The sequence below is a fragment of the Lontra canadensis genome, unplaced genomic scaffold (assembly GCF_010015895.1).
Source record: "Lontra canadensis isolate GAN:19392208 unplaced genomic scaffold, GSC_riverotter_1.0 scaffold53, whole genome shotgun sequence".
Lineage (NCBI taxonomy): Eukaryota > Metazoa > Chordata > Mammalia > Carnivora > Mustelidae > Lontra > Lontra canadensis.
The window spans coordinates 10,218,945-10,242,728 of NW_022631047.1; the positions used below are offsets into that span (position 1 = coordinate 10,218,945).

The window sequence follows — 23,784 nt, forward strand, 5'->3', positions numbered from 1 at the left end:
ACAACAAGGCTGGAGAATACATGTGGCGTCTCTCAGCCCATGGTAAAGACTTTCTGCTCTGGCAGTAGGGAGCCATCAAAGGGCTTCCAGTAGGAGAGTGGGGCCCTGTGACTTGGAAAGGTCCCCCTGAAGGTGGAGGGGAGAATGGATCGGGGTAGGGGGGAGGTGGGCAGCTGCTGCCAGGCTGGGGCTGCCTCTGTCTATGTTTAGGCTCCGGGAGGCCTCTGGTCATTTTCATCCAGTTACACTTGACTAGGTGAGGAGGGCCTTCCCTTCCCCCACCCTCATGCTCTAGGAGGCTTGTGAGGGTTTGGATGGCTGAAGGATGGGCTAGTCCCATTTGGGGGAGTTGGTTGGAGTGGTCAGATCGGGGCAAAAGCTTGGAGGAGAGGGATTCCTTTGACTGGACAGTCAGTGGCTGCCATCAGTAGGTTACCCTTATTCAGTGACCCCAGACAATAAATGCCCCACTCTTTGTGGTACCCTCCTGACCAGTGGAGTCCATGAGATAAAGCTCGGAGGCCTTCTGCCAGCTAGACCTGTGTCAGTGTGTCCCCCGAGCTCTCCCAGCACCACCTCAGCTTGGGGAACCGCAAGTCTTGTCTGCAGAAGAAGCAAATTAGCTTTGCCTGTAGTGTCTGAATATTTCCGTCTTAGACCTTGAGCAGTAGCTTTTTGAAACAGCCATGTGTTACTTTAGATTTTCTGGGTCCCTTGTGACCCAAAGAGCAGGTGGCCCACAGCTAGACAAAGAAGCACGTCCTAGCCTGAGGGAGGAACATGGGTCAGGCCCTGGGCTGGGAGAGCGTGTGGTGTGTTCCAGACACTGTCTACAGAGCAGCAGGGCTGGGACTCAGAGACACAGCGGACCCGGGGAGCAGGCCGGGTAATGCAGGGTTTCACAGCTTGGGAGGTGGGGGGAAGCACCAGAAGTCTCCACGCATGTGGGTGTTGTAGCCAGGCCAACCGTCTTTTGGGGAACAGTGGAGGCGGGTGAGGGTGGAAGCAGGGGGTGCTGTTGGAGTGACCCTGCCGAATGAGCATGGTAGTTTGGACTAGGGTGGTAGTCATGGAGGTGGTGGAAAACAGATGGCTTTGGGAGCTGTTTCAGGGCAGAGTTCCTAGGATGGGTGACAGTGGCTGTCAGGCACGGGGAAGGCTGTCCAGGCTGGAGTGTGGACAGGTGTGGTGGTGGCCGTCAGAGCGACAGGGAATGCTGGAGCAGAGCCCTCATGCGGAGCAGAATGCAGGTTTGGTTTTGGACCTGTAGGTTCTGAAGGGGGCGCCAAAGCATCCAGGTGGAGAGGCCAGTAGGCGGGAGGGTGTTTGGATCCAGGGCGTTTGGAAGAAAATAAGGGTTAAAGACAAAATGCTGGGGGTCATGAGCACAGCTGATCATTAAGGCCGTAGGAGTGCATGAGAGTATCCAGGCATAGGGTGAGAGTGTAGAGAAGATGTCCCAGGTCCAAGCCTTGTGAAAATCTGTCCAGCTGATCCAGAGGTGGGGAAGCCATGCACCTTCCCCACCCCCCATGGCACTCAGAGCCCAGGGAGGCAGCTGCATCCTGCATACCCAGGGTTCTGTTGGGCAACGCAGCCTCGACCAAGAGCCAAGTAAATGGTCAATGAAGGAAAGATTATTTTCAACTTTGTGACATGTTCCATAGGCTGTGTATGTAGGCCTTTCCGTCTGATCAAACTCAAGTTCCCCCTTTTTCAGCTTCTTGGAGGAGTCCTGTGGAGTGGGCTCTCTTGTCCCATTTGTCCTGATGCCCAGGCTTCACTCCCCCCCCCCCCCCCCATTTCATGGTGAGGCCAGCCGACTTGAGTGTCTCCACCTCTGTGTCATTACTGCCTGGTGTGTCTTTCTGGAGGTGGAACGACTCAGCCATGTGCTGTGTTCTCATTGTTGGGTGCAGGGGGGGCGGGGGGAGAAGGTGGGCATGAAGGCAGGGCCTCAGGCAGCTGTGGTCCGTGCATCAGAGGCAAGCAGAGGGAGCTACTGGATGGCTGGTGGAGCCCTGGAGGCCAGCCTCAAACCCCAGGTTGTATCTTCATGGGCTTGTGCTTCCTGGATAGTGGTTTGACTAACGCTGGGACTGACCCTGAATCTGAGCTACAGCTGTGAATGGGAATATAGCCGACCAGCGTGCTTGAGTGAGCCTTACCTTTGTCCTGCCTGAGCACAGGTGTACATTGGGGTGGTCTTGGTCTCTTTCGATGTGCATCTGGAGGTTTTCAAGCCTTCCCTGGGGACAGTTCTGCCCTGGGCCAGGTGGTAGGCAGGCATGTGAAAGGCACAAGGGGAGAGGGATAAGGCAAGATGAGGGACTGAGGAAGGAAGCCCTTCCTTGCCGTCCTGAGCCCCAGGTCCTCCATCCCACCACCAGCACGCACACCCACTGTTGCCCTTCTGTGTTCTCACCCCTGCCTTTCCGAACCCATCCACCCTTCAAGACCAGACTTGGGCTCAGTCCCTCTGGAAGCCTTCCAGCCTCGCTGGTCTCCCACAGTGTAGAACTGTACACTGGAGCCCACAGTGTAGAAGTAAATTATGAGAGCTCTGCTCTGCATTCTTCCTGCCTGCCAGCTCTGTCTTCGTGAAGAGATGATCAGATTTTCCAGGACAGGGACCGAAAGTTCTAGGGTCCCTGAACTGTCCAGCAGAGAGCTGGGTGTCTAAAGGGCTCTTCCAAGCTGCTTTTTGCTCATTCCTCCTTAGAGCAGGTGCTAGGGGCTGAGCTGGATGTCCGTGGTGTGATTTCTTCTCGTACGCGGCTCAGAATGAAAATGAGAACAATTATGACAACCACCTTTCATTGCACACCTGTGTGCTAATGACTGCCCTGGGGGTCTTGCATATGTATCTGTCCTTCGGTTTCTCACTGCAGTCCGCCAGTTTGGGATTCTCATGCTACAGGCGGGAGGAACAGGCTCAGAGAGGTCTGAGCAAGTGGCAGAGCTGAGGGGGAAGCCCCGGCGACCTGCGCTATGCAGCTTGGCTGGAAAGAGTATTTCTCAGAGGGGGGTACAGATTGGGTCTGGTCAGCTTCGAGGTCCTGGCAGCTTGTGGGCCCTGTCTGGGGTGTTTAGTGCTTCGGTGCCCTCCAGTTCTGACATTCTGCAATTTTGTCACCGGCCCGCGTCCTTTCCCTGCGGGGATGAAGCCGGGAGGTCTCTGAAGTAGTGCTGGCGCCCGCTGTGGGTTGCTAGGGGGCTGCTCCAGGGAGGGCTGGGAAGGGGCTATGGAGCTCTGAGGCCCTGGTGGAGGCAGCAGGTGCGTGGGAACCCCTCAAGGGCATTGGAGACAGCGCTTTTGTCAGAGCAGGCCTCTGCCCTCAGGGGACCCACGGGTGGTGTGTCTGTCTTTGCTCTCTCATCAAGGGGTGTGAGGGCTGGCCAGGGTGCCCTGGGAGAGACCCTACAACTCCAGCCTTTGGCATTAGTTCCAGTGTCTCTCTAGGGAGTGCTCCCACTCACCCTGGCTCACCTGATACACTGTCCCCTCTTGTCTGGGAATTAGAAGATTGTGACAGCTGTCACCTGAAGGAGCTTCTGCTGCTGGCTCTCCTGTGTGTGTGTGTGTGCGCGCGTGCACACACGCGCACCTGTATGTGTGTGTGTAGTGCGTGAGAGCCTCTTCTGCATCCTACTGCTTCCTTCTACACTCTCCCCACCCTGTGGCCAGTGTGACTCTGCCTAAACAAGACCGTGAGGAGGTGTGGCCTTTTTCTTAGAGATATCCCGGTTTCCCTCCCTCAGTGCCTCAGTTTCTCCGTGTCCTGGGTTTCCTGTCACCTGAAGCTGCTTTGCCTCTTTTGTCTTTCCCTCTCACAGATATCCCCCTGCTCCCTGGCTCCCCACGCCGGCTGAGCCCTCGGGCAGTGGCCAGAGGGGACCAGGGCCCCAAACATGGACAGCAGTACCACAAGGTGCCGGGTCCCCAAGCCCCCACAGGCCGTTCTGGCCAGCAGGGCAGTTCTGCCGGAGAATCTGGCCTGGCCTCCGGCGGAGGGAGCTCCTGCAGCGGCTCGGTGAGTGCTGGGTGGAGTAAAGGCTGACCCTGTTGGGCACCCCAAAGTAGCCTCTTGACCCGGGGCCCCTCTGCCTGGGGGCAGGTGTGTGTGTTTGTGTGTGAGTCTGTGTGAAAGAGAAAGAGACAGAGAGAGAGAGAAAGAGGCCGAGGGTTTTTGTGAGGGCCTTTTCCTCTCTTCTCTCTCCAAGTCCACGCTAAGTCTGTGGGCAGAGGAGAGGGAAGGGGAGGCGTGAGAGGCCACGTGGGCCCCCCTGTTGGTCTGCAGACTTCCCGACTCCCCTGCCAGGTCTGAGGAAGCAGAGCTCTGCTGCGGCTGCTCGGAGGCTCTCCCCTGTGCCTGGCACTTCATCTGGTTGCCCAGGTGGCCTCTCAGGTGGCTGCAGAGGCAGATGGTAGCAAACCATGAACAAACAGGGAAACCCCCAAAGGGAGGGAGGCAGGTCCCTCTCCTGCCCCGCCTTGGTCTTTCCCCTCCTCTTCTCTCAACCTCCCACCTCCGGGCTGGCGGAGAGCAGAAGCCGGTCCCCCTGCCACGGTCTCTGGCAGGGTCCCGACTGGTCGCTGCAGAGCAGGAGGATGTGGGGCTGCGAGGGGCACAGTGTCGAGTGAATCCCTGGGGGGTGGGGCTGGGGTGGGCCTGGTGACAACAGGTTGGCCTTTGTTCCGATGGATCCAGAGCACTTGCCCGTGAGTAGTCTGGGTGTGTCAGGAAGCGTGTGTTTGCGGGCCAGCCAGCAGATCTGCAAGGAGCTGAGTATGTGCGGGTGTGTGTATCCGAGTGCCTTGGGGTGCTGTGTGTGTGTGCACACACGCATGTGTGTGGGGTACCGTGTGTATTTGCTCTGTTGCATGTGCAGGAGCACCGTGTGGCTCTGGTGTGCAGGGCTTTGCCGCTGCACGTTCAGACCGTGCACGCAAGCGAACGTGTGTGCGTGGTGGCCAGAGTGGGTTGGAGGGTGCGGGTGACCAGGCTGTGGACAGGTGCGGGGGGCTGTGTGGGCTGGGTGTAGCAGAAGAACCTACGCCACTCTGTCCTTCCACTGGGGGCGTCAGGGCCTCGGGGCCTGCGGGGCTTCCTGGTCCCCCTCCCTGGGCCTAGAGCATGAGGTTAGCCCTCTCCATCACTCCCTTTTCCTCACCGGCCCTCACTGTCCCTTCCTGTTCTCTCTGGCCAGGTCATCAACAACTACCTGGACACCAACGAGCCAGTGTCCTCGGAGGCCCGCCGGAGCCGCATGCACTTTTATGACAACCAGAGGAAGGTCGACTATGTGCTAGCCTACCATTACCGCAAGCGTGGGGTGCACCCCGGCCAGGGCTCCCCTGGCCAGTCACTGGCGATTGTCTCTAATGGGGAGACAGGCAAGGAGCCTCATCCTGGGGGCCACGGTGACATTGAGCTGGGGCCCCTCGATGCCCTGGAGGAGGAGAAGAAGGAGCAGCGGGAGGAGTTTGAGCATAACCTGATGGAGGCCGGACTGGAGCTCGAGAAGGACTTGGAGGTGAGGTTGGGCAGGGGGCAAAGGGCCGTGAGGTGGGATGGCCTTGCAGGAATGGCCTCCTGGTGGTGATTGGGTCACTGCAGGGAACATTGGCCTTGTTCTGGCAGGTGGTATTTTGTTTTTTTATCTGGTGGGCAAACCAGATTTTCTTGTTCAAAGACTTGAGGAAGAGCCTTGGTGTAGCTAGTGCCCCTGCCTGGGGGATCCTGGGTAGTGGTGGTAGGGAGCTGCCTGTCTGTTCTGTGGGTGTTGGCCTCCTTGGAGATGGGAGGCAAGACATTTCTTCCTGGTGCTCAAAGACCCCATCCTGTGTTCTTCCTCAAAGGTTTCTTTGAGGTGAAGACCCAGATTGCATGTCGAACTTTGGATCACCTTCCTCTTTAGGGGATATACGTCACTAAGGAATGTGCTTGCCTGGGGCTCTCTGAGGGAGGGGATTCATTGGAAACTGAACTTTGTACATGTTTTATCAACTTGTGAGTGATATATGTTCTGACCTCTGGTCAGTAGCAGCTTAAGGGATTTCATGAAAATCCATTTATCTACATATCCATATCTGTCCATCCATTCTTCCATCCATTCATTCATCCATCGATCCATTTCTTCATATCACGTGATCCTTTAAAGATGACCTGCCCTAACCATCCCCTCCATACTCATCTTCTACCCTTCCTACCCTCCTGCACCTGCTCCGGCCCATTGGCCTTCTCTTGGTTGTGTGTTGGTCACCCTTACCTCAGGGCCTTTGCACTGGTTGTCTCCTCTGCCGTCGGCACCCTTTCCCAGACCTGTGCCTGCTTAGCCCCTCACTTCAGACCTCTGCCTAAATGTCGTCTCTTTGCAGACATCTTCCTGACCATCCTAGTTAAAGTACCCATCACTCTAATCCTTGGCCATGCTTTACTTTCCTTCATCACACTTAGCATTGCTACCTGGAACAACGAGATAGATTTTTTTTTTTTTAAAGATTATTTATTTATTTGATGGATAGAGATCACAAGTAGGCAGAAGTAGGCAGAGAGGCAGGCAGAGAGAGAGGAGAAAGCAGGCTCCCTGCTGAGCAGAGAGCCTGATGCGGGGCTTGATCCCAGGACCCTGGGATCATGACCTGGGCCAAAGGCAGAGGCTTAACCCACTGAGCCACCCAGGTGCCCCTAGATTTTTTTTTTAAAATCTGTGCCCCAACCAGCTTCATGAAGGCAGGGGTCTTGTTTGCTTCACTTCTGTATCCCCAGCCCCTAGGACAGAGTCTGAAGAATAATGCAGTGTAGTAAGTGCTTAGCTAGTGTTAGTTGAATAAATAAGTTACCAACCTGAATCTCACATTCCTCATCTGCAAAACAGTTCAGTGTCCTGCTGAGCTATAGTTTCACGCAGGTCCCATCCATGGATGGGGCAATGAAAACATCTCACGCAATGTGTACTACATAGTAGGCGCTCAATAAATGCTCATTAGGATTATTTTAAGTAGAGTCATGCTGAGGGATGTGATGCCATTCTCACCTCTTTTGTAAGAGTCAAGTTAATACCATTCCCAAACTGGAAGGGGCCCCCAGTGGACATTCATTCATTTCTCTGACCCTGAGAAATATGGCACGTGGCTTGGCTCAGACCCTCGTCCTACTGGCCTGGGCTGCTTATCCAGACCCTTAGACTAGGAGCTGCTTCTATCATTCTTTCCACCAATGTAAGGACACTGCTCTTTGAAGACAGACTGGGGAATCCCTTGCCTCCTTGATTTTCACTTTTTGGAACCCAGAGCTCACTTGGTGCCTTGAACTAGAGTCTGGTGGGAAGGTTTCTCAAGGTAGTAGTTTGTTTTGAGGATCAAACAAGAAGCTCTTGGCACTGTTATCGTGGGAGGCTCAGTCCCACACCTGTCTCTGGGTGTCAGGGAGTCGAGGCCCTGGGCCTCGTTCAGCTGTTCAGTTGGGAAACAGCATCGTCCTCAGGAAGGTGGTCTCTGGAGTCCAGAGACAGATGCTCACATCCCAGATCTGGCATCCACTAGCCTCACGACCTTGGGTGAATGACTTGCTCCTTGGGAGTCAAAGTTTCCATGTCTGTGTAAAGGGGAGAGCCGTACATTCTTCACTGGGTTGTTTGAAGATGAAAACAAGACAAGTGAATTAAGTACTTAGAACAGTAACAGTGCATGTCACTGCTATTATTATTATTATTATTATTTAGAGTTGCCAGATTTAGCAGATTCAAGATGCCTAGTTACATTTGCATTTCAGATCAACAGCAAATAGCGATTCAGCCGAAGTATGTTCCATGAAACATCTGGGACCTGCTTAGATACTTAAAAAATTATTTGTTGCTGATCCAAAATTCAAATGGAATGGTGCAGGGGGTATAGCTCAGTGGTAGAGCATTTGATTGCAAATGGAACTGTCCTGGCAACTCCCCCCATCCATTTCCCTGCCCTCCAGTTAAAGATTTTAATTCATTTGACAGAGAGAGAGAGAGCGCACAGGCAAGGGGAGTGGCAGGCAGAGCGGGAGGAAGAAACAGGCTCCCCACTGAGCAGAGAGCCCAACAGGGCTTGATCTCAAGACCCTGAAGGCAGAGGCTTAACCCACTGAACCACCCACGCCCTCCTGTCCTGGCAACTCTTACTACTGCTACCATGTCACTGCCCAGCTTTGCTGCCCACCAGCAGGTTCCATTGTTGTTGCTCTTGGGTTTTCCCAGCTCTGGCTGGGAATTAGGAGGGCCCTGAAATAGCTCTTGCCCAGTGTTCGATGGGGGCATGGAGCGGGTCCTAGATGGTTGTCCCCGGTCTGCAACCAGCCAAAAGCACCTCCCTCCCAGCCTCCCCGACCCCTTTGCCCGCCTTCATAGCCTACTTAACTCTTCTCCTTCAAGGGCAGGTGACTCAGCTCCTCGGAGCCCCCTTCTGTCACCAGAGCCCCCACCACTCATGCAGCCTTTGTGACCTACATTCCTGTAGTGTTACCCCCCTCCATTTTAAAAATTAATTATTGTTAGTTTTGGGACCTCTGATGCAAAGTGCTAAGTTAATGGCACTTTTCGTTCAGGACGCGTCATCATCACTGGTCTGTGGGAGGACCTTCTTGTCACCTACACAGATACCTGCCTGGCTCTCCCCACAAGCAGTCATACCAGTGCGGTGTGTTTCTGGGGAATGTATGGTGGTGTTTTTGCTTTATGCGAGTTTTTCATTTGAAAAACAGACTTTATTGTTTAAAGCAGTTTCAGACGTATAGAAAAATTGCACAGAGGGTTCCCGCAGACTCCATACCCAGTTTCCTCTGCTATCAACCTCTGTGTTAATATGGTGCTTTTGTCACAATTAATGAGCAAATATTGATACATAATCCTTCACTAAAATCTCTGCTTTATTCAGATTGAGTTTTTACCTACCATCCTTCTTCTGTTCCAGGATCCCATCCTAGACCCCACATGGCGTCCAGTTTCCTTGCCTCCTTAGGCTCCCTGGGCTAGGACAGTTTCTCAAAACTGGGCACATTTTTAGTGTAGCTAGGAGGCACTCCGTTTTACAGCTCACTCCGTTTTTGGCTTTTCCTCTTAGCCCTGTATTGTGAGACCACTCGTGTTCTGCATGTGCCTCTAACCCATCTTTCCTAATGGATGAGGGCTTTGTAGCCACTGCGATCCTCGGTCCTCGTGTTTCTTCCCTAAGGATAATGGGCACCCACATTGCCTCCAACTGTGTGCCACCCCAACAAGATGGAGTAGGAATTGTCCCCTCCTTCCAGGCCAGCAGTCCTGGATTGTCTCCGACTCTCCCCCTGCCCAGCCCCTGCCCAACCCCCGCCCCCATGCCACCCTGCCAGTGCTAAACACTGGCTGGAGATTGGTCAGCTGGAGCCTCTGAGGGCCTGAGCAGCTCTTTGGGGACCTTTTGGGGCCAGCACAGCTCTTCTCGCTGTCAGGATGCTCGGTCTCTGCCTTGAGCAGCAGGCTGCTGCTGGCACCTCACGGGAGCGGGGCTGTGGCTCAGCAGCACCTGGGGGGGGCAGCCTGGGGGACAGGTGTGGTTGGCCCCACCTGCTTGGCCCTCCCTGCCCTGCTGGGCTACACTGTCTTTTAGGCTCTGGTTTCAATTTGATTTTCAGATAAATGGAGAGGAAATGGGTTTCTATCAGAGACCCATTAAAAATTATTCATTTAGCCTTGTAGATCAAAAGGACTTTGCATCAATCAAATCCTAACTGACTGAATATCACAGGAGTCGTTTCCGACCCTGGTTGCTATCTGAGTGTGCCTGATGCAGGACGGCGATGGGCGCGTACCTTCCCTTTGGTGTTTCACTGTTTTGTTCAGTGGGTGTAGTTCTGTGTATTGACTTGTCCGTGATCATATTTTAAAGGCTGTTTAGTATTTATCAGATGACTACATGACGGTTCCCATGTTTGTGTTCTTACGTGTAGCCATTTGATTAGAATTTCATGTAAAGGCATCACTGGAAGTGCCCATGGGAGGCAGAGACACGGGTCCCCTCACTGTCACTTGGTACATGAGGGCGACCTGTCTGGAGAAGGGCATTGCGGCCGAGTGGCCGGTGAATGTGAGCATCTGAGGGGCTTGCCCACCTCAGGGCTCCAGGTGGGGTTGTGGAGGGGTGGGCTGAGCAAGGCCTTCTGTGACATGCCTCCTCCCACCTGCTCTCAAGCGCCCTGCCCTGACCCAGACAGCTGGAGGGACAGAGGCACAGACTCAGATGAACGAGGGCCACCAAGGGGATCCCAGAGCCAGGCGCAGTGCAGTGCACGTGCTGGCCCTGGGAGCGTGTGTGGACTTGGGGTGTAAAGGCCTTCTCCCGTCCTGTAGGCCCTGAAATTCTGGCAGACATGGCCCACAGCTTCATCTGTGTGGGCAGCTGGACCTTCCAAACTGGGAATGGAGGAGAGGGCATTGACGGGGAGGCCAAGGGCCCCCTTGCTCTAGACTAGCTCTCTTGGGGTTAGGGCACCAGAGGACCGAGAGCAGAAGGTGCCTTTTTTCAGCATGATCTGGCATCTCCGGCATGTCCAGGGCAGCTTTGGGCAGAGGCAGGTGTGGAAGGCAACAGGGGTCCACAGCTTTATTCAGGGGCAGAGCTCTCCTCTCTGACTTGGTATCAGGTGGGAGCTCAGGACTCACTACATCCCTTACCTCTCTGCAGAGAGGAGAGTGCCCCCCACCCCCCGCCCCCCATAAGTGTCAGAATGGCCCTGACACCTGACCTTTCACCCTCTAGCCCTGGATGTCTGGTGTCTCAACCCAAATTACTGTTCTGAGCCAGAGAAGTAGGCTAGGGGACATCTGAGGTCTAGGATATCATGATCTCCCACGGGGGCTCATTTGGGGGAAAAAAATGTGGGCCAAGAAATCAGAATGTCTTCTCGCTTTCTTAAAAACAGAGACCACTGTTTCTTGACCCTTGTCATCACCTCCTGTTCCCACTTCCTTTTCAGAAAGGTCTTTATACATCTGATTAAGCAGCTGATAGGACCCTGTGTCCTCCTTGGCATGTGCATGAGCTGGGGTGACTTTGGGCAATGCTCTCTGTCATTAACCCATGGTTATTGGGGAGGAAACCAACTTCCTGAGTGCCTTCTGTGTGGACCTGTGCTCCCTCCGATAGTCTTCTCGAATCCCCTGCCAGGTGGCTGTTCTCCCCATCTCTTCAAGGAGGGGAGAAAGGCTAGCGTTTCCAACATGGGGACATCTACGGAGTGATGGACCCAGCTGGGATTTGAACTCTTTCTGGGGTTGTTGTCATACCAGGGATGACTTCCAAGCCCCTGATAGTGCTCTCCTATCCCTCCTTGCCCAGAATTCTTAGGAGAGGCTCCAGCAAACGCAGGGAAAATGCAAATGTGGATCCTAGGATGGCCCAGTCCATGCCGTGTCTTGCTGTGGGCCACGGTGCTCATGAGTGTGGGGAGCACATGCACTATGGCGACTTGATTTTGCTAATGACTGAGGAAAACGTGCTGATTTCCCCCTGGCTTTGACTTTGTTCCTGTCCAACGTGCCCCACCCTGAAGCTCCATGCGACAGCCTTTGGCTTCTCACCTGCCTTTCTTTCCTGCCCTCAAGGGACCTTCAGGGGACACAACAAAGACAGCCCCAGCAACCCCTGCCCCTGGGACTGCACAGCTGAGTAGAGCAGAGCCTCTGCAGGGCTGGCTGGATCTTCTCTCCCAGGGGAGGCCTCCTCAGCACAGCCTGGTGGAGGGGGGCTACCGGGAGAAGGGAGAAAGTCACGTGCCCCCTAACAGGGTACCTAGTTCCTTTTCCAAGGATTTTAAACAATACTCAGTATCCTCACTTGATCCTAATGGCATTCCCGCTGAGGTGGTTAGAGCAGCTCTTGTCCTCTTGTCATAGGAAACCGAAAACGCCTTGCCAAGCCGGTGAGGAGCCGGGCCGGGCCTTGCAACTTCTCCCCCTGTTCTCTTAAAACGACTTTCCAGGGGTGGCGTTTTGTCTGCACAGTCTGCCACCCGGAGATGAGCAGTGTCCGGGGTGTGAAAGAGGTTGGGTGGAAGGCAGGTGGAGTTTGCTGATGCTGGGGTATGGCTCCCTCTCAGTTCCTTCACGCCTGGGGTCGGTCCTTATGGTCCAGGGCTTCCAGAGCTCACTAGGATTCCTCAGAAGGGGCTGGGAGGAGTGTCCAGGCTCTGACTTGCCAGTCCCATGCTACAGAACAGAGGGCAAGGATCTGTGCCTGGCCTAGCTGAGGGCCGCCTGCCCGGGCCCTATGGGAGCTGGCGGTGTGTCCTGCTGGTTTTCTGTTACCAGGTACAACTGGTGAGGTATGAGAAAATGTGACCATGGGAGATTAGAGCCGGGAGGACTCTGGATCATTCCTTTCAGTTCCATCAGAGCAGGGCCTAAGGTTGCGAGGATGTGGCTTGTATGATCTCATGTTGCTAGTTAATGCCTTAAATAAATGAAATCTTGGAGATGGAGAGTGTGTGCCACAAACAAGTCAGGAGGGCGAGCTTCCATCTGTTGGGTCTGTCGTCCCGATAGCTGAGTTCCAAACTTGTGGCTTGGCTGAGGTCTGATGGGCGCTCCTGGTCCAGCCGTGCCGGGATCGGTGGCTAGGGCCTGTTCTCGCTGGCTCTTAAATATTTTGAATATCACTTGTGCTTTCCAGGGGGGTTGTCATCACTCTTGGCGTTTGGTGAAGAGAGGGTCAGGGGACAGTTGGTCTCTGTGCGGCTAGTCCTTCCCCTTCAGGGCAGCGCTAGACGTTTTGGGCTCAGAGAGAGACACGGAGAAGGAAGGCCCTTCTCCCTTCGTGAACTGGTAAGTTTAAGGTCTTTGTGGGCCAGAGGTGGCTTGGGCAGTGACTTGAGCTGTAGACACTCAAGGGAACAGCTCTGGGGGAGACCTGCCAGGCTCTGCCTCTGCCACCCTCTCCTGCCTCTCATTTAGCAGATCTTTTTTTTTTTTTTTTAAAGATTTTATTTATTTGTTTAAGGGAGAGAATGAATAAGACAGAAGTAGCAGGGGCAGGGACGGAGGGAGACGGAGAAGCAGGTTCTCCACTGAGCAGGCAGCCTGACGTTTGACTCAGTCCCAGGACTCCTGGGTCATGACCTGAGTCACGAAGGCAGATGCTTAACCCACTGAGCCACCCAGGCGCCCTCATTCAGCAGATCTCGACTGAGGTTTGCAGGTGCCACGTCCCGGGAGTTGACGACATGTGTGACTACGGTGTGGTCCCTGCCTTTAAGGACCTCGTAGTTTGTTAGGGGACGCTGACCTGACTGCAGAGAGTCACCTAAAGTCGATGTAAAAGTGCAGTAAGAGAGGGTGCGGGGAGAGTGACAGACTGGGCAGCTCCCAGTCCTGCATCTGCGTGGAAGCTGGATCACCGTCTCTCTGCCTGCCATTGTGCAGGGTCTTGGCAGGTGTGAGCAGGCTGAGTCTCCTACTCTGATCAGGTCTCTGGGCAGGATTCAGTCTGCACACGGAGCCACTGGGGGATGCTCGGCAGGGTAAAAGGTGTCGCTCAAGCGGGTTTTGTATGTGGCAGGGTCTTGGAGCCTTCGAGGTCTGGAGACACCAGGAGTCATATCTGGTGCTTGGTAGGTGGCGAGGATGGTTCTGGGGCTGCTTCAGCTCAAAGCATCTCCTCACTGGAGACAGGGTCTCCCTGTCACCTCAGGTCATCTCATCCGGGTGCCTCCTCCATACCTCATATCTGATGACCCTGGGGCTGTGAGGCAGCATCAGGAGCTCCTTAAACCTTGGGGGTTCTGTGAAGAGAATTCAGAGGCAGAGTGCATAAACATGGATGGTAGAAAATTGTGCTTTATTTTTACCAACATTTAACTAGAACTTAGTGGTTATTTCAACTAAGGATATGGGCACAACCTAGATACTATGAGTTCCTGTGAGTTTGTCGCCAATAGGAAGCACACGCAGATTCTTATCAGGTGGCACAAACCTCCAAAAGCACGGATGCTCGTCATTACTTTGAAATTGTGACAGTTTTCAGATACACTGCCAGGTCTTGCTATTTAATGTGTTTGACAGAGAAGCAAGTGTATGAGTAGATTGTGAATTTACATTTAAATGTTTTAGTAACTGTATTTCTGTATACTTACTCCTTCCTTATTCTGTTAATTATTTTACATATCTAAAAATATTCTGAGAAGGGGTCTATACATTTTAGCTGACTGTCGTAGGGCTCCAAGGCCCCCAAAAGATGATGACTCCCTGCACATAACCCCTCAGGCAGTGAGGGGTGGTCCCGCCTGGCTGCTGGGGGAAGGGAGATCCCATGCGGACAGCCACTGGTTACTCGAGTCTGGCTGGCTGAGAGAAGGTTCCTGAGGAGTGCTTGAGGCAGGGTCCTAATTTGATGGGCATGTCTGCTGAGCCACTTGTGACATCAGCTGCGGCCCCTGATCCTTGGGGCCCGTGTGGCTAATTGCATTTGGAAGCGTGTGCTTCAGTCTGTGATATACTCGAACCAAAGAAGGACACTGAGAAGAAAAAGGGTTGGGCTAAGCACCAGGTGACCTGGGTTCTAGATCCCCTTGTGCCACCCACTGGCTTCTTTCTGGACCTTGACTTCCGTGTCTGGAAAAGGAGAAGCTTGGGCATCATCAGGGATTCTCAAACTGTGTACTTGAGAGTCCTAGCTTCTCGTGACTTAAACTGATGTTGTCTGTGCTAAAAGAAAACTTGATACTGTTCTCTCATTTAGCAGGAAAATTGCAGTGATGACAATAATTTCCTCAATTTTAAATTGTTCTTAGGAGCACCTGGATGGCTCAGTTGGTTAAGCGTCTGACTGTTGGTTTTGGCTCCAGTCATGATCTCAGGGTCGTGCGGTAGAGCCCCACGTCAGGCTCTGTGCTGGCTGTAGAGCCTGCTGAAGATTCTCTCTTTCTCTCTCCCTCTACCCCTTCTTCCTTTGCCCCCTCCCCCCAAATTGTTTTTTTCCTTAAACCTTTGGAGGCTGGTCTGCCAGGAAGCACTCGATGAGGGCAAGGGAAGTGCGTGAGAAGTACAAGAACACGAATGGGAAAACTTAGAATTGGCCAGTCATGTTTAATTGTGCAACTTACTTTTGGCTGTGGTTTTTTGTTTCCTATCCTGTGAGTTCTTCCACTTAAAATTTGTCTTTGTGTGAATGTTGGGATCAAGCATGTTGGTATTCGACGGACTTCTGTAAAGGATTCTGCAAAGAGCACGATGAGCTACAGGTGTTCTGACAGCCCGAGTGGGCTCCAGGCCCCTGCCGGCTTGGCAGTGTGAACATCTGGCACCTGGGGATGCCTTCTGCTAAGAAGGCTGACCTTCGTTCTGGATGAGTAGAGGGTGAGTGGGTGGGTGAGTCTGAGTGGGGTGATGGCTCTTCTCCAGGGGAGATAGTGCTCCTGTTTCCTTCAGGCCACAAACAGAAGTGATAGAGCCCTGACGTGTTCCCAGCCTTCCCTGTTCCGTGTGCCATGTCTGTGAGGAGGACAAACGACAGTACTTTTGAAGCAAAAGGAAGAAGAGTGGTCACGGTTGTTAGCCATGTTACCATCTTCTGAAGTGGACAGGGCACTGCGGAGACCCCACCTGCCCATGTCCCTCCATTCCTCTTGACGTGGAGCTCAGCTTCACAAGGCAAGAGTGTTGTGAATCGCCCAGCAGGACTCATGGAGATTGCTGTCTACAGTGGGACAGCTTCCAGGAAGCTCTGAGTGGATTCTGATGGCTTCTAGAATGTGTTTACCATCCGTTGAGCCTTGCTAGTTTGGGGGTATCATCTGCTGCATACTAGCCCCCCATGGATAGCAGCCAGACTCTGGGTTCAGTTCCCCTGTCCAGGGCACTGGGTGACCTCTGGCATTCTTATAACCCTCTCGTTGAGTTTCTGCTCAGCAATCCGGCCATCACCGTCAGGCGTTGAAGGGTGGAGTATGTCTGGCTGGGAATGTTGTAGCTCAAGCTGTGTTTCCCCCTACTCTCTGAGCTCGTCCAGCTCAGGGAACTTACACTTAGCTCATCCACAGGCCCTTGGATTGTCAAGGTTTCCCAGGCCGCAGAGAGGGCCTGTGGTGTCTTAGCACCTTTTTTAGGAACAGGAATTCATAAGGAGTGGAATTTGATGGGTAGGCTGTTCTGTTGTGTTTCGTCAAGTGCAGAGGCAGGAACCCCAAAGGCTTTGGAGCTGAAGCCCCGGGGCCCTAAGAGTTTGCATGAGTTTGCTGCTGGCTCCCTACACACACCACCCAGCCTTGGTTACAGCGTCTTGTGTGTTGCTGTGTACTGTTCTCACCGCGCACCGTGGGGCTGGAAGGGGATGCGTTCAGACCAGCTCACGCCATGGTCTGTGATCAGGGCCCAGGAGTCCCAGCTTGGATAGTGGAGCATTTTAGAAAACCAGTGGCTATCAGTAGGAGTTACTTCCTGCGGGTCCCCTGGACTTGCCCAGCCGCAGAATGTAGTGGGAAGAGCTTTGTATGTGGAGGGCAATGAGCAGGACTCACTGATGTGTGCTTTTTGTGCAAGTCTGTCAGGCATGCTGGGTCAGTTTTCTTTTCTGAGACCTGTAGCCAGCACCTTCCACCGGGGAAAATATTTCATAAATGTTAGAAAATGAATTGTCCTTGTTTTCACAGTTCCTTATAGGAGTGGTGTGGGGTTTCCTCGACCACATGACCCTTAGATCATGATCTGAGCCAAAACCAAGAGCTCTCCCACCTGTCCATGCTTTGTCTTAATTTATCATTTTTTTTAACCTCTCTGTGAGCTGAGTTGAATTTCCTCCCCATGTTCTGAGTGAATGAAAATGCCCACTGTGTGGATTAGACACCCCCAAAGGGAGGCAGACATTCAGGGAGTTTACTGTCCAGCTGGGAGACGTGATAGACACATGAGGGCACGTGTGCTGACTGCTTCTTTTCTGGGTCAGAAAGTCTCACAATTTCAGTTTTCTGAAGACCATGATGGTGATTTTGATTACCATGGCTTACCCATTGTAGGATTTTCAGGATTGCCATTTACTATCTGTGCTGTTACTTGTCGAATATTTTTGCTAAGTTGGCTCGCTTTTTAAGTTTTTATTTATCTTAAAAGGAAACATTACATTGTTATACATGGAGGACTGATACCACTGACCAACAGGTAGACAATACTGCAAAAATGAACCACACCAGAAACATAAAAACCTTATTAATTATGGTTGGACACAGCTGGCTGTGGAAAATCTTAGGCTGGGGGACCTGCTCAGTCTTCCTTGAGAAAGTAGGCTTGGCTAGTGTCAGAGAGGTTAAAGGTATATTGGCATCTAATTGAAACTCTATCTTTGCAGGATAATTGGAAAGGGGCTAACTTTCTCACTATTCAAAAATGCTATTTAAAAAAAAATATTTATTTATTTGAGAGAGAGAGAGCGCGCTCATGCTTATGCACATGTGACTGGGGGGAGGGGCAGAGGGAAAGAATTTCCAAGCAGACTCCCTGCTGAGCACAGAGCCTGAGGCTCTATCCCATGACCCTGAGATCCAGACCTGAGCTGAAACCAAGGGTCCTACGCTTAGTTGGCTGAGGCCCCTGGGCGCCCCTAATCATGCTATTTGGTACTCTGTTGTATCTACTATTTGATGCTCCTTGTTCCGTACTTGGGCAACATCACAAAAGTAGTTAGGACACCCTCTGAGCTTCACTGGTCCCTGGATAGACGGAAGACATGGAGAACAGGGATTGTGTTTTCTGCTTTATTTCTTTGTACGGTGGTGTCTGGCACATAGTTAACACTCAACAGTGTTTGTTGACTTGTTTCAGACATGTAGCAGAGACAGTATGTGTAGCGTGGAGGGGCGGGAGAGATCCGTAAGAGTCAGGCTTGGCAGGGGAGGCTTTCCAGAGATGGCCCGTCTCACAGCCACCTGGAGCCTGTTCCTTCGCTGCTCCTTGTGAGCCCTCTCCTGTTCTTCCTTCTCCTTCTTGGTTCCCTCACCTCCTTCTCCAACCAGAGCAGCCACCCACCCTGAGGAGAAGGCTGAGGGGAGCCAACACCAGGGTGAGGGGTGGGAGGAATAGGGCCTGGGGGGAGAGTGAGGAGGGGGAGAGGTTGGAGGGGGGAGAGCTGGGCGGTCAGGAGACCTGTGGGCTAGGCCTGAGCCCTTACAGGCTGCCCGCAGGTCCAGCAGTAAGGGGAGTCCGGTGCCTTCACCAGGGCAGAGGTGGAGCCCTGGGGGTTGTCAGCTATCCTTTTGTGTCATTCCAACCTCCTTCCTCTCTAGCTGCTTCCCTTTCTTCTTGCTCTTCCTCTAGCTCTGCACTGGTGGGCAAATCCCACAGCCCCGAAGACCCCTGTGGTGAAGCACTTAGTGGTGGTTCTGTTTATACAAGGCTAGTCTCTGGCATGTGATTACCTAGTCCTTCAGAAAAAGATGCAGACAATATTTGCTGTGGACACCGTATCAGGAGCTGCCCTTATGACCCATGGCTGTGCCCCGAAGGGCCTCTGGCATTGGGACCTTACTTTCCTCTAGTCCCTAGTAGTCCCGGTGTTGCAGCGGGGGCGGGGCTTCCTTGTTCTCTCCCTCCTGCCATGGGAATCTGGCCCCTTCCCTCCCTGAGTGGCTATGTTACCGCGGCTTTCCAAGTTACTAGTAATGACCACAATTACTCTACTGTGCTCAGCGCGTCAGGTAACTCATTAAATCCTGATAACAAGCCTCAGAAGTATTTATTCCTACCACGGCTCTTTTGCGGATAAGAACACTGGGGTTACCTAACTCGGTCAGGGTCAATCAGCTGGTGTCAGGGAGGGATTCAGACAGACCCTGAGCCTGAGCTCTCGGGCCCTCTGGTGTCCCACCTCTCCAGAGATGATGCTTCTGCCATCTGAGCCTGGTGTGGGGAAAGGATGGCCTTATTATCACCGTTAATGTCACCTTACTCTCAGCAGTTAAAGCAGGTTCAGGAAAGGAAAGGGCAGGCTCTGAACCTGCCAGTATTGTCTGCTTACCTCTTGGTTCCCTGTGGTGCACACCTGTCTTCTCTCCTATCTGCGTGGGAGGCCACGGGCTGGGGAACAGTTGCACCCCGCAGATAACTTTTCATTACAAGGTTTGTAATTTGTGTTTGTGGTGAGAGTCGGTCCACTCAGGACGGGTCCCGAGATGGTTTGATGGGCGTGGAGCCAGCAGGCAGGGACAAGAGGCAGCAGGGTTGCCCAGGAGGGTGGGAGGGGTGGCCTAGGGGGACACGTCAAGAACTGGAGAGCGCATGGGTCCGGAGCTTCCTGGGGCCCCAGTAGGGAGGGCGGTGAGCCAGGGTGGAAGGTCAGTTTCCCCGGGGATCAGGGATCGGGGCTGGGATGATCCCCAGGTGTGTGTCCTGCCCTGCCCTGCCTTCAGGCAGCAGAGCTGGTGTAGGGGACCAGGAGGTGTTGGTCTGAAGCGTCTGAGCCTTCCTGCTGCGTGGCTTCTCCCTGTCCGGTTTCCCATCACGCCACATCCTCTGCATGGACTCTCAGGTCTTTCCTTCAGACCCTTCGTGTCACCTTGCTTTGTACCAGCTGCACTTTAATGGGGATCAAAGCTTCAGGCTTTTGGACACCAGCAGGTGGAACGGGGCTCTGGAAATCACACCGTACTGGCTCTTTCTTTTTCCAAGCACCATGGCCCCCACAGGCCTCCCTCCTCCTTTCCCCAGCTGTCATACATAAGCCGCTTACCTTAGAGCCTGATGCCGCAACGGCCAGGCCACATTCGGGTTGGAATGCCCTTAAGTGCAGAGGCCTCTCTGCTGATTTGGGATGAAGGAGGAGGCCATGGTCAGTACATCTGGGGGTGAGAGGGGTCAGTGTTTAATAAAGGAAACAGAAAGCAGGCAGTTTTTCAGGGTCCTGCAGGATGACCCCTGTAAATGTGCAGCGTTGTTCCACGTGGGGCTTCTTGTGAGGGGGAGGGGTTAATCTGCTCACGGCCTCCTACATTCTGGGTCATTTCCTCCTGCTGTTAGGATGCTCAGGAAATGGAAGCTAATTCAGTCATTAATCTTAGCCTAAGCCCAGCTGAATCCGACAGACATGCTGGGCTCTTCCTCCCTCAGACGCCGAGTGTAATACCCTCCAGGACCCAAGGGCTGTGGCTTCACTGCACCGCCCCTCACCTTCACTGGTTTGGGTAACTGGCAGCTGCCCAGGCCTTGTTTGCCTGTGTATGAAGGCACACATCCTGACTGTCCTGCTGGGATGACTGGAGCCAAGGGGAACAGGGCCTGAAGGTTTCCTGAAGGAGGAAGTTCTGATGTAAGCAAAGTCGGAACGCCAGACTGAGTCTGAGTCCCGGCTCAGCCGCGGAGTGATGTCTCTCTAACCTTGGGCAAGTCATGCGACATCTCCTGTCCCTTCAGTGTTCTCGGAGGATCTCTTTGAATTGTTTTGAGGAAATATTTGACACGTGGTGGACACTAAGTATTGGTCAAGGACACAAGTGCTTCAGTTTTGGCTGCTATTCTAGCTCCTTGGTCTCAGATCCAGAGATCGCTAAAGCGCTTTTGTCTTTTTCTGGCCCCTAGGCCATCCTGTCTATAAATGAGACGCAGTCTCCCGTCCAAGTGGTGCCCTGGCTTCAGGGACCAGTGGTAGACCACGACACCAGCCTGTCGTCCACATGCCCTATGAGCCCCTCTTTAGAAGGCTTTCTTTCCCCCCCTTTTTCTTCTTTCTGAGGTCTCTGGAGCTCTTTCAAATACCTTACCAGAAGGCTGACTGGTCACTCACCTGGAATCAGAGAGACCTTTGCCTCCCTGGGCCTGTGACTAGGTCTGCAATCTTTTTGCCCTGGTTTGAGCTGTCAGTTGTCTCACCTGTTACACTGAATACCGAATTTTAAAATCCTCGTCCGGCTTGAAGGGTTTTCATGTCACTTGTTAAAGTAATTGCTTTTTCTTTTTTTTTTTAATTTTTAATAATTTTTTTATTTTTTATAAACATATAATGTATTATTAGCCCCAGGGGTACAGGCCTGTGAATCGTCAGGTTTACACACTTCACAGCACTCACCCTAGCACATACCCTCCCCAGTGTTCATAACCCCACCACCCTGTCCCTACCCCCCTCCCAAAGTAAGTCCTTTTTCAAAGTGAACAATCGGTGTCTGCTTTCTAAACCTCCACTTTCACAGGGCTTTCTAAACCTCCACTTTCACAGGGCACTCCCGTACCTCTCTCACCATGCTTCGGTGGGAAATGCTCTACACCATACAGTTCTAAGCACATTCTGGCCCAGGAACCTACAGAAGGAAGAGAGAACATAAACGGGCTCTCTCGCTTGCTTGTGTGGTATTGGAAAACTCAAGAGGGAAGTTCTACTTGGGGTCTAACCTAACTCCCTCCAGGGCAACCGTCTGTTGGTGAAGGAGCAGATCAGATGGCATGCACTTGATTGGCCCCGCTGGGTTTCACGTACCTGGGGATTTGTCTCCAGAGCCTCATTTTGAGGCTCCCATGTCCCAGGCAATGGAGCCAGTGGGAGGATTGGAAAATATCTTCTTTATGGGGCCGAGGAGGAGGGAGTCTGGCCATCTGCAGATTGGGCCTCTTTTCCCAACTTTGTCTCAGACTCAGGCCAGTTGTAGGACTTTTCCCAGATCTTGCATTTCAGTGTTTGCGGCTGGTTTGGGTTTCTCCATGTCTGTCTCCTGGGCATCGATAAATAGGCCTGCTTGCCGTCTTCTGCAGAGTCCCATTTTCCTTGGCCATCTTGTCCTGCAGGCTTCCTTGTCTGTGTCCTTCAGACAACTGCCCAGAGACTTCTTTGTCACTTTAGATAATACATCCCTGTGCTTTGTAGTGACAAGGTTCTTTCTAGAGTCTGACTTGAACCTCTCTTGCTGCCATCTCAGTCCCTTGGTCCACCCGGTCCTGGCCTCTAGAGAGGCCAAGAACAGCTGTTGGGCCCCGCCCCTGTTCCTTCCTAGTTCTTGGTGGGGTATCACCTCTGTGCACGCAGCTCGCGAATCCCCCGGCAGTTTCTTTGTCACTAGATCACATTGCAAGCTCCTGTCCAAATGCTGTCTGGCTGCTTCCTGTTCCAGGCATCTCCCTCCCACCTGAGTATTTGTGTTTCTGATTATTTATCCCCAGATGCAATGGCCACATTTTTCCAGGTTGAATCTGCTCGTTGTTACTTCCTGCCTTGGTTTGCTAATATCTCCAGGTCCCTTTTGCTGCCTTCGCTTGCTGGGCGGTATGCAGACTGAGTGGAGCGGGATGGGGAGGGCCTGTTGTTCCCCTGCCATGAGAGGCCCCACCCGTCTGAAGTCAAGGCCCTCCCCAGGAGGACATCAGAGCAGATGAACACAAAAAGCCATCAGACGCTGCCAGCAGGGGGATGACCTACGTGGAGACCTGTCACAGCTGTTCGACTTTCTCATAGTCTCCTGAGCCCAGAACAAGGGGACGCCTTCCTGCCCTCTTGGCCTTGGCTCTGTCCGAACAGCCATCACCAGTTCTAATTAAATACTCGGCAGAGGAAGCCACCGAGCGCCAGAGGAGGGGACTGGGGCCACTTCCTGTCTGGGAAGGGGGCCCGGCCAGGATGGCAGGGTCCGCGCAAGTTAAAGGCAGAGGAGGCGCAAATGATCCCCCCCCCGCTCCCTTTTTTTTTTTTTTTTTTTGAAAAGGAAGAGTTTATTTCATTTTAGTTTTTCCTCTTTTGTTTTATGGTGAGCCCCGATGACTCAGAACATCAGAGTTGCAAGGGACCTTTGAGAGTCTTTAATATGCTTGTCTCGTTTTTCAGATGGAGGTCCGTGGACATTTGGTAACTTTCTCTAGTTCCCAGAGGCGTTATAAATGGTCCCCTGCCCTCTAGATGGGTGCTGAGTATTAGGTGTGGAAAGTTAAAATCTCTCGAGACTAGGAGAGGCTCAACAACAGATGCCTGTGCAGACAAGCCTGTCTTCCTCCTGCTGTTCCTTCCTCGTGCTTCCTCCGACCCAGGGCTGGAGGGCGAAGTTGGGTGGGTGCCGTGGGTGCTGTGGTGGTACCTCTCCAGCCTCCTGGGGCTCTTGGTTGACCTTGACTAAGTTGAGGTCCACGTGAACACGGGGAGGGGAGTCAGATGCTTCTCCCGAGGGGGTGGCAGAACTCAAGTGGTGGGGGGGAGGCCATTAAAGATGGAGCTCCTTGCGTGCCCTGCCCCCTGGCCCGGTTCTCCTCCTCCCTACCCCACCCAGCACAGCTTCTGGGTTTTGAACATGTTGCTCTTTAGAAGGCTTCCTTAGAAGATGCTGATGAACCTGGAGTGATTTTAAAATTCATCTGGGGAAATAAACAGCTGCAGCTTGAAACACAAACACACACATTTGTGCTGTTGTGTCCACAACCCCCCGCACTTGCCCCCCTGCCCATGCATCTAGGAAAAGCAAACACACCCAAACCACGTAGAAACACAGATGCTCGTGTGGATGGGCTGAATGAACACTTCGAAGGGAGAGAGAGGAGCTGTCCTGCAGACGCGCATGTTTCCCGCCAGGACGTTGCATGGTCTTAACAAAGTACGTCTGGACTCCTAGAGACCTTTGCATCCCTGGTTTGTGGGGACTCCTGGCAAGACAGGGCTATCTGTCTTTTCTGAAAACCTGCTCTCCGAGGGAAGGGGGGGAAGGAAGGGAACAAGCCCTTGTGGTCACCCGAGTACCTGCTGGCTTCGTAGTCTCTTCAAGCTACTGTGCACGTTTTCCAATTTTATAGAAACTGAGATTTTTGGAGATGAAGCTCCATTTGAGAGCC

At 53.1% G+C, this 23,784-nt stretch overlaps 1 protein-coding gene across 1 annotated transcript in view; it reads left to right on the plus strand.

Annotated features, from left to right (window-relative positions):
* Window positions 1-23,784, plus strand: part of ANO2 (anoctamin 2) — a 357,148-nt gene that overhangs the window by 30,694 nt on the left and 302,670 nt on the right. Inside the window, exons 2-3 of the mRNA XM_032874339.1 lie at window positions 3,763-4,034; window positions 5,212-5,538. Coding sequence (XP_032730230.1) covers window positions 3,763-4,034; window positions 5,212-5,538 — 599 coding nt within the window. The remainder of the gene's footprint in view (window positions 1-3,762; window positions 4,035-5,211; window positions 5,539-23,784) is intronic.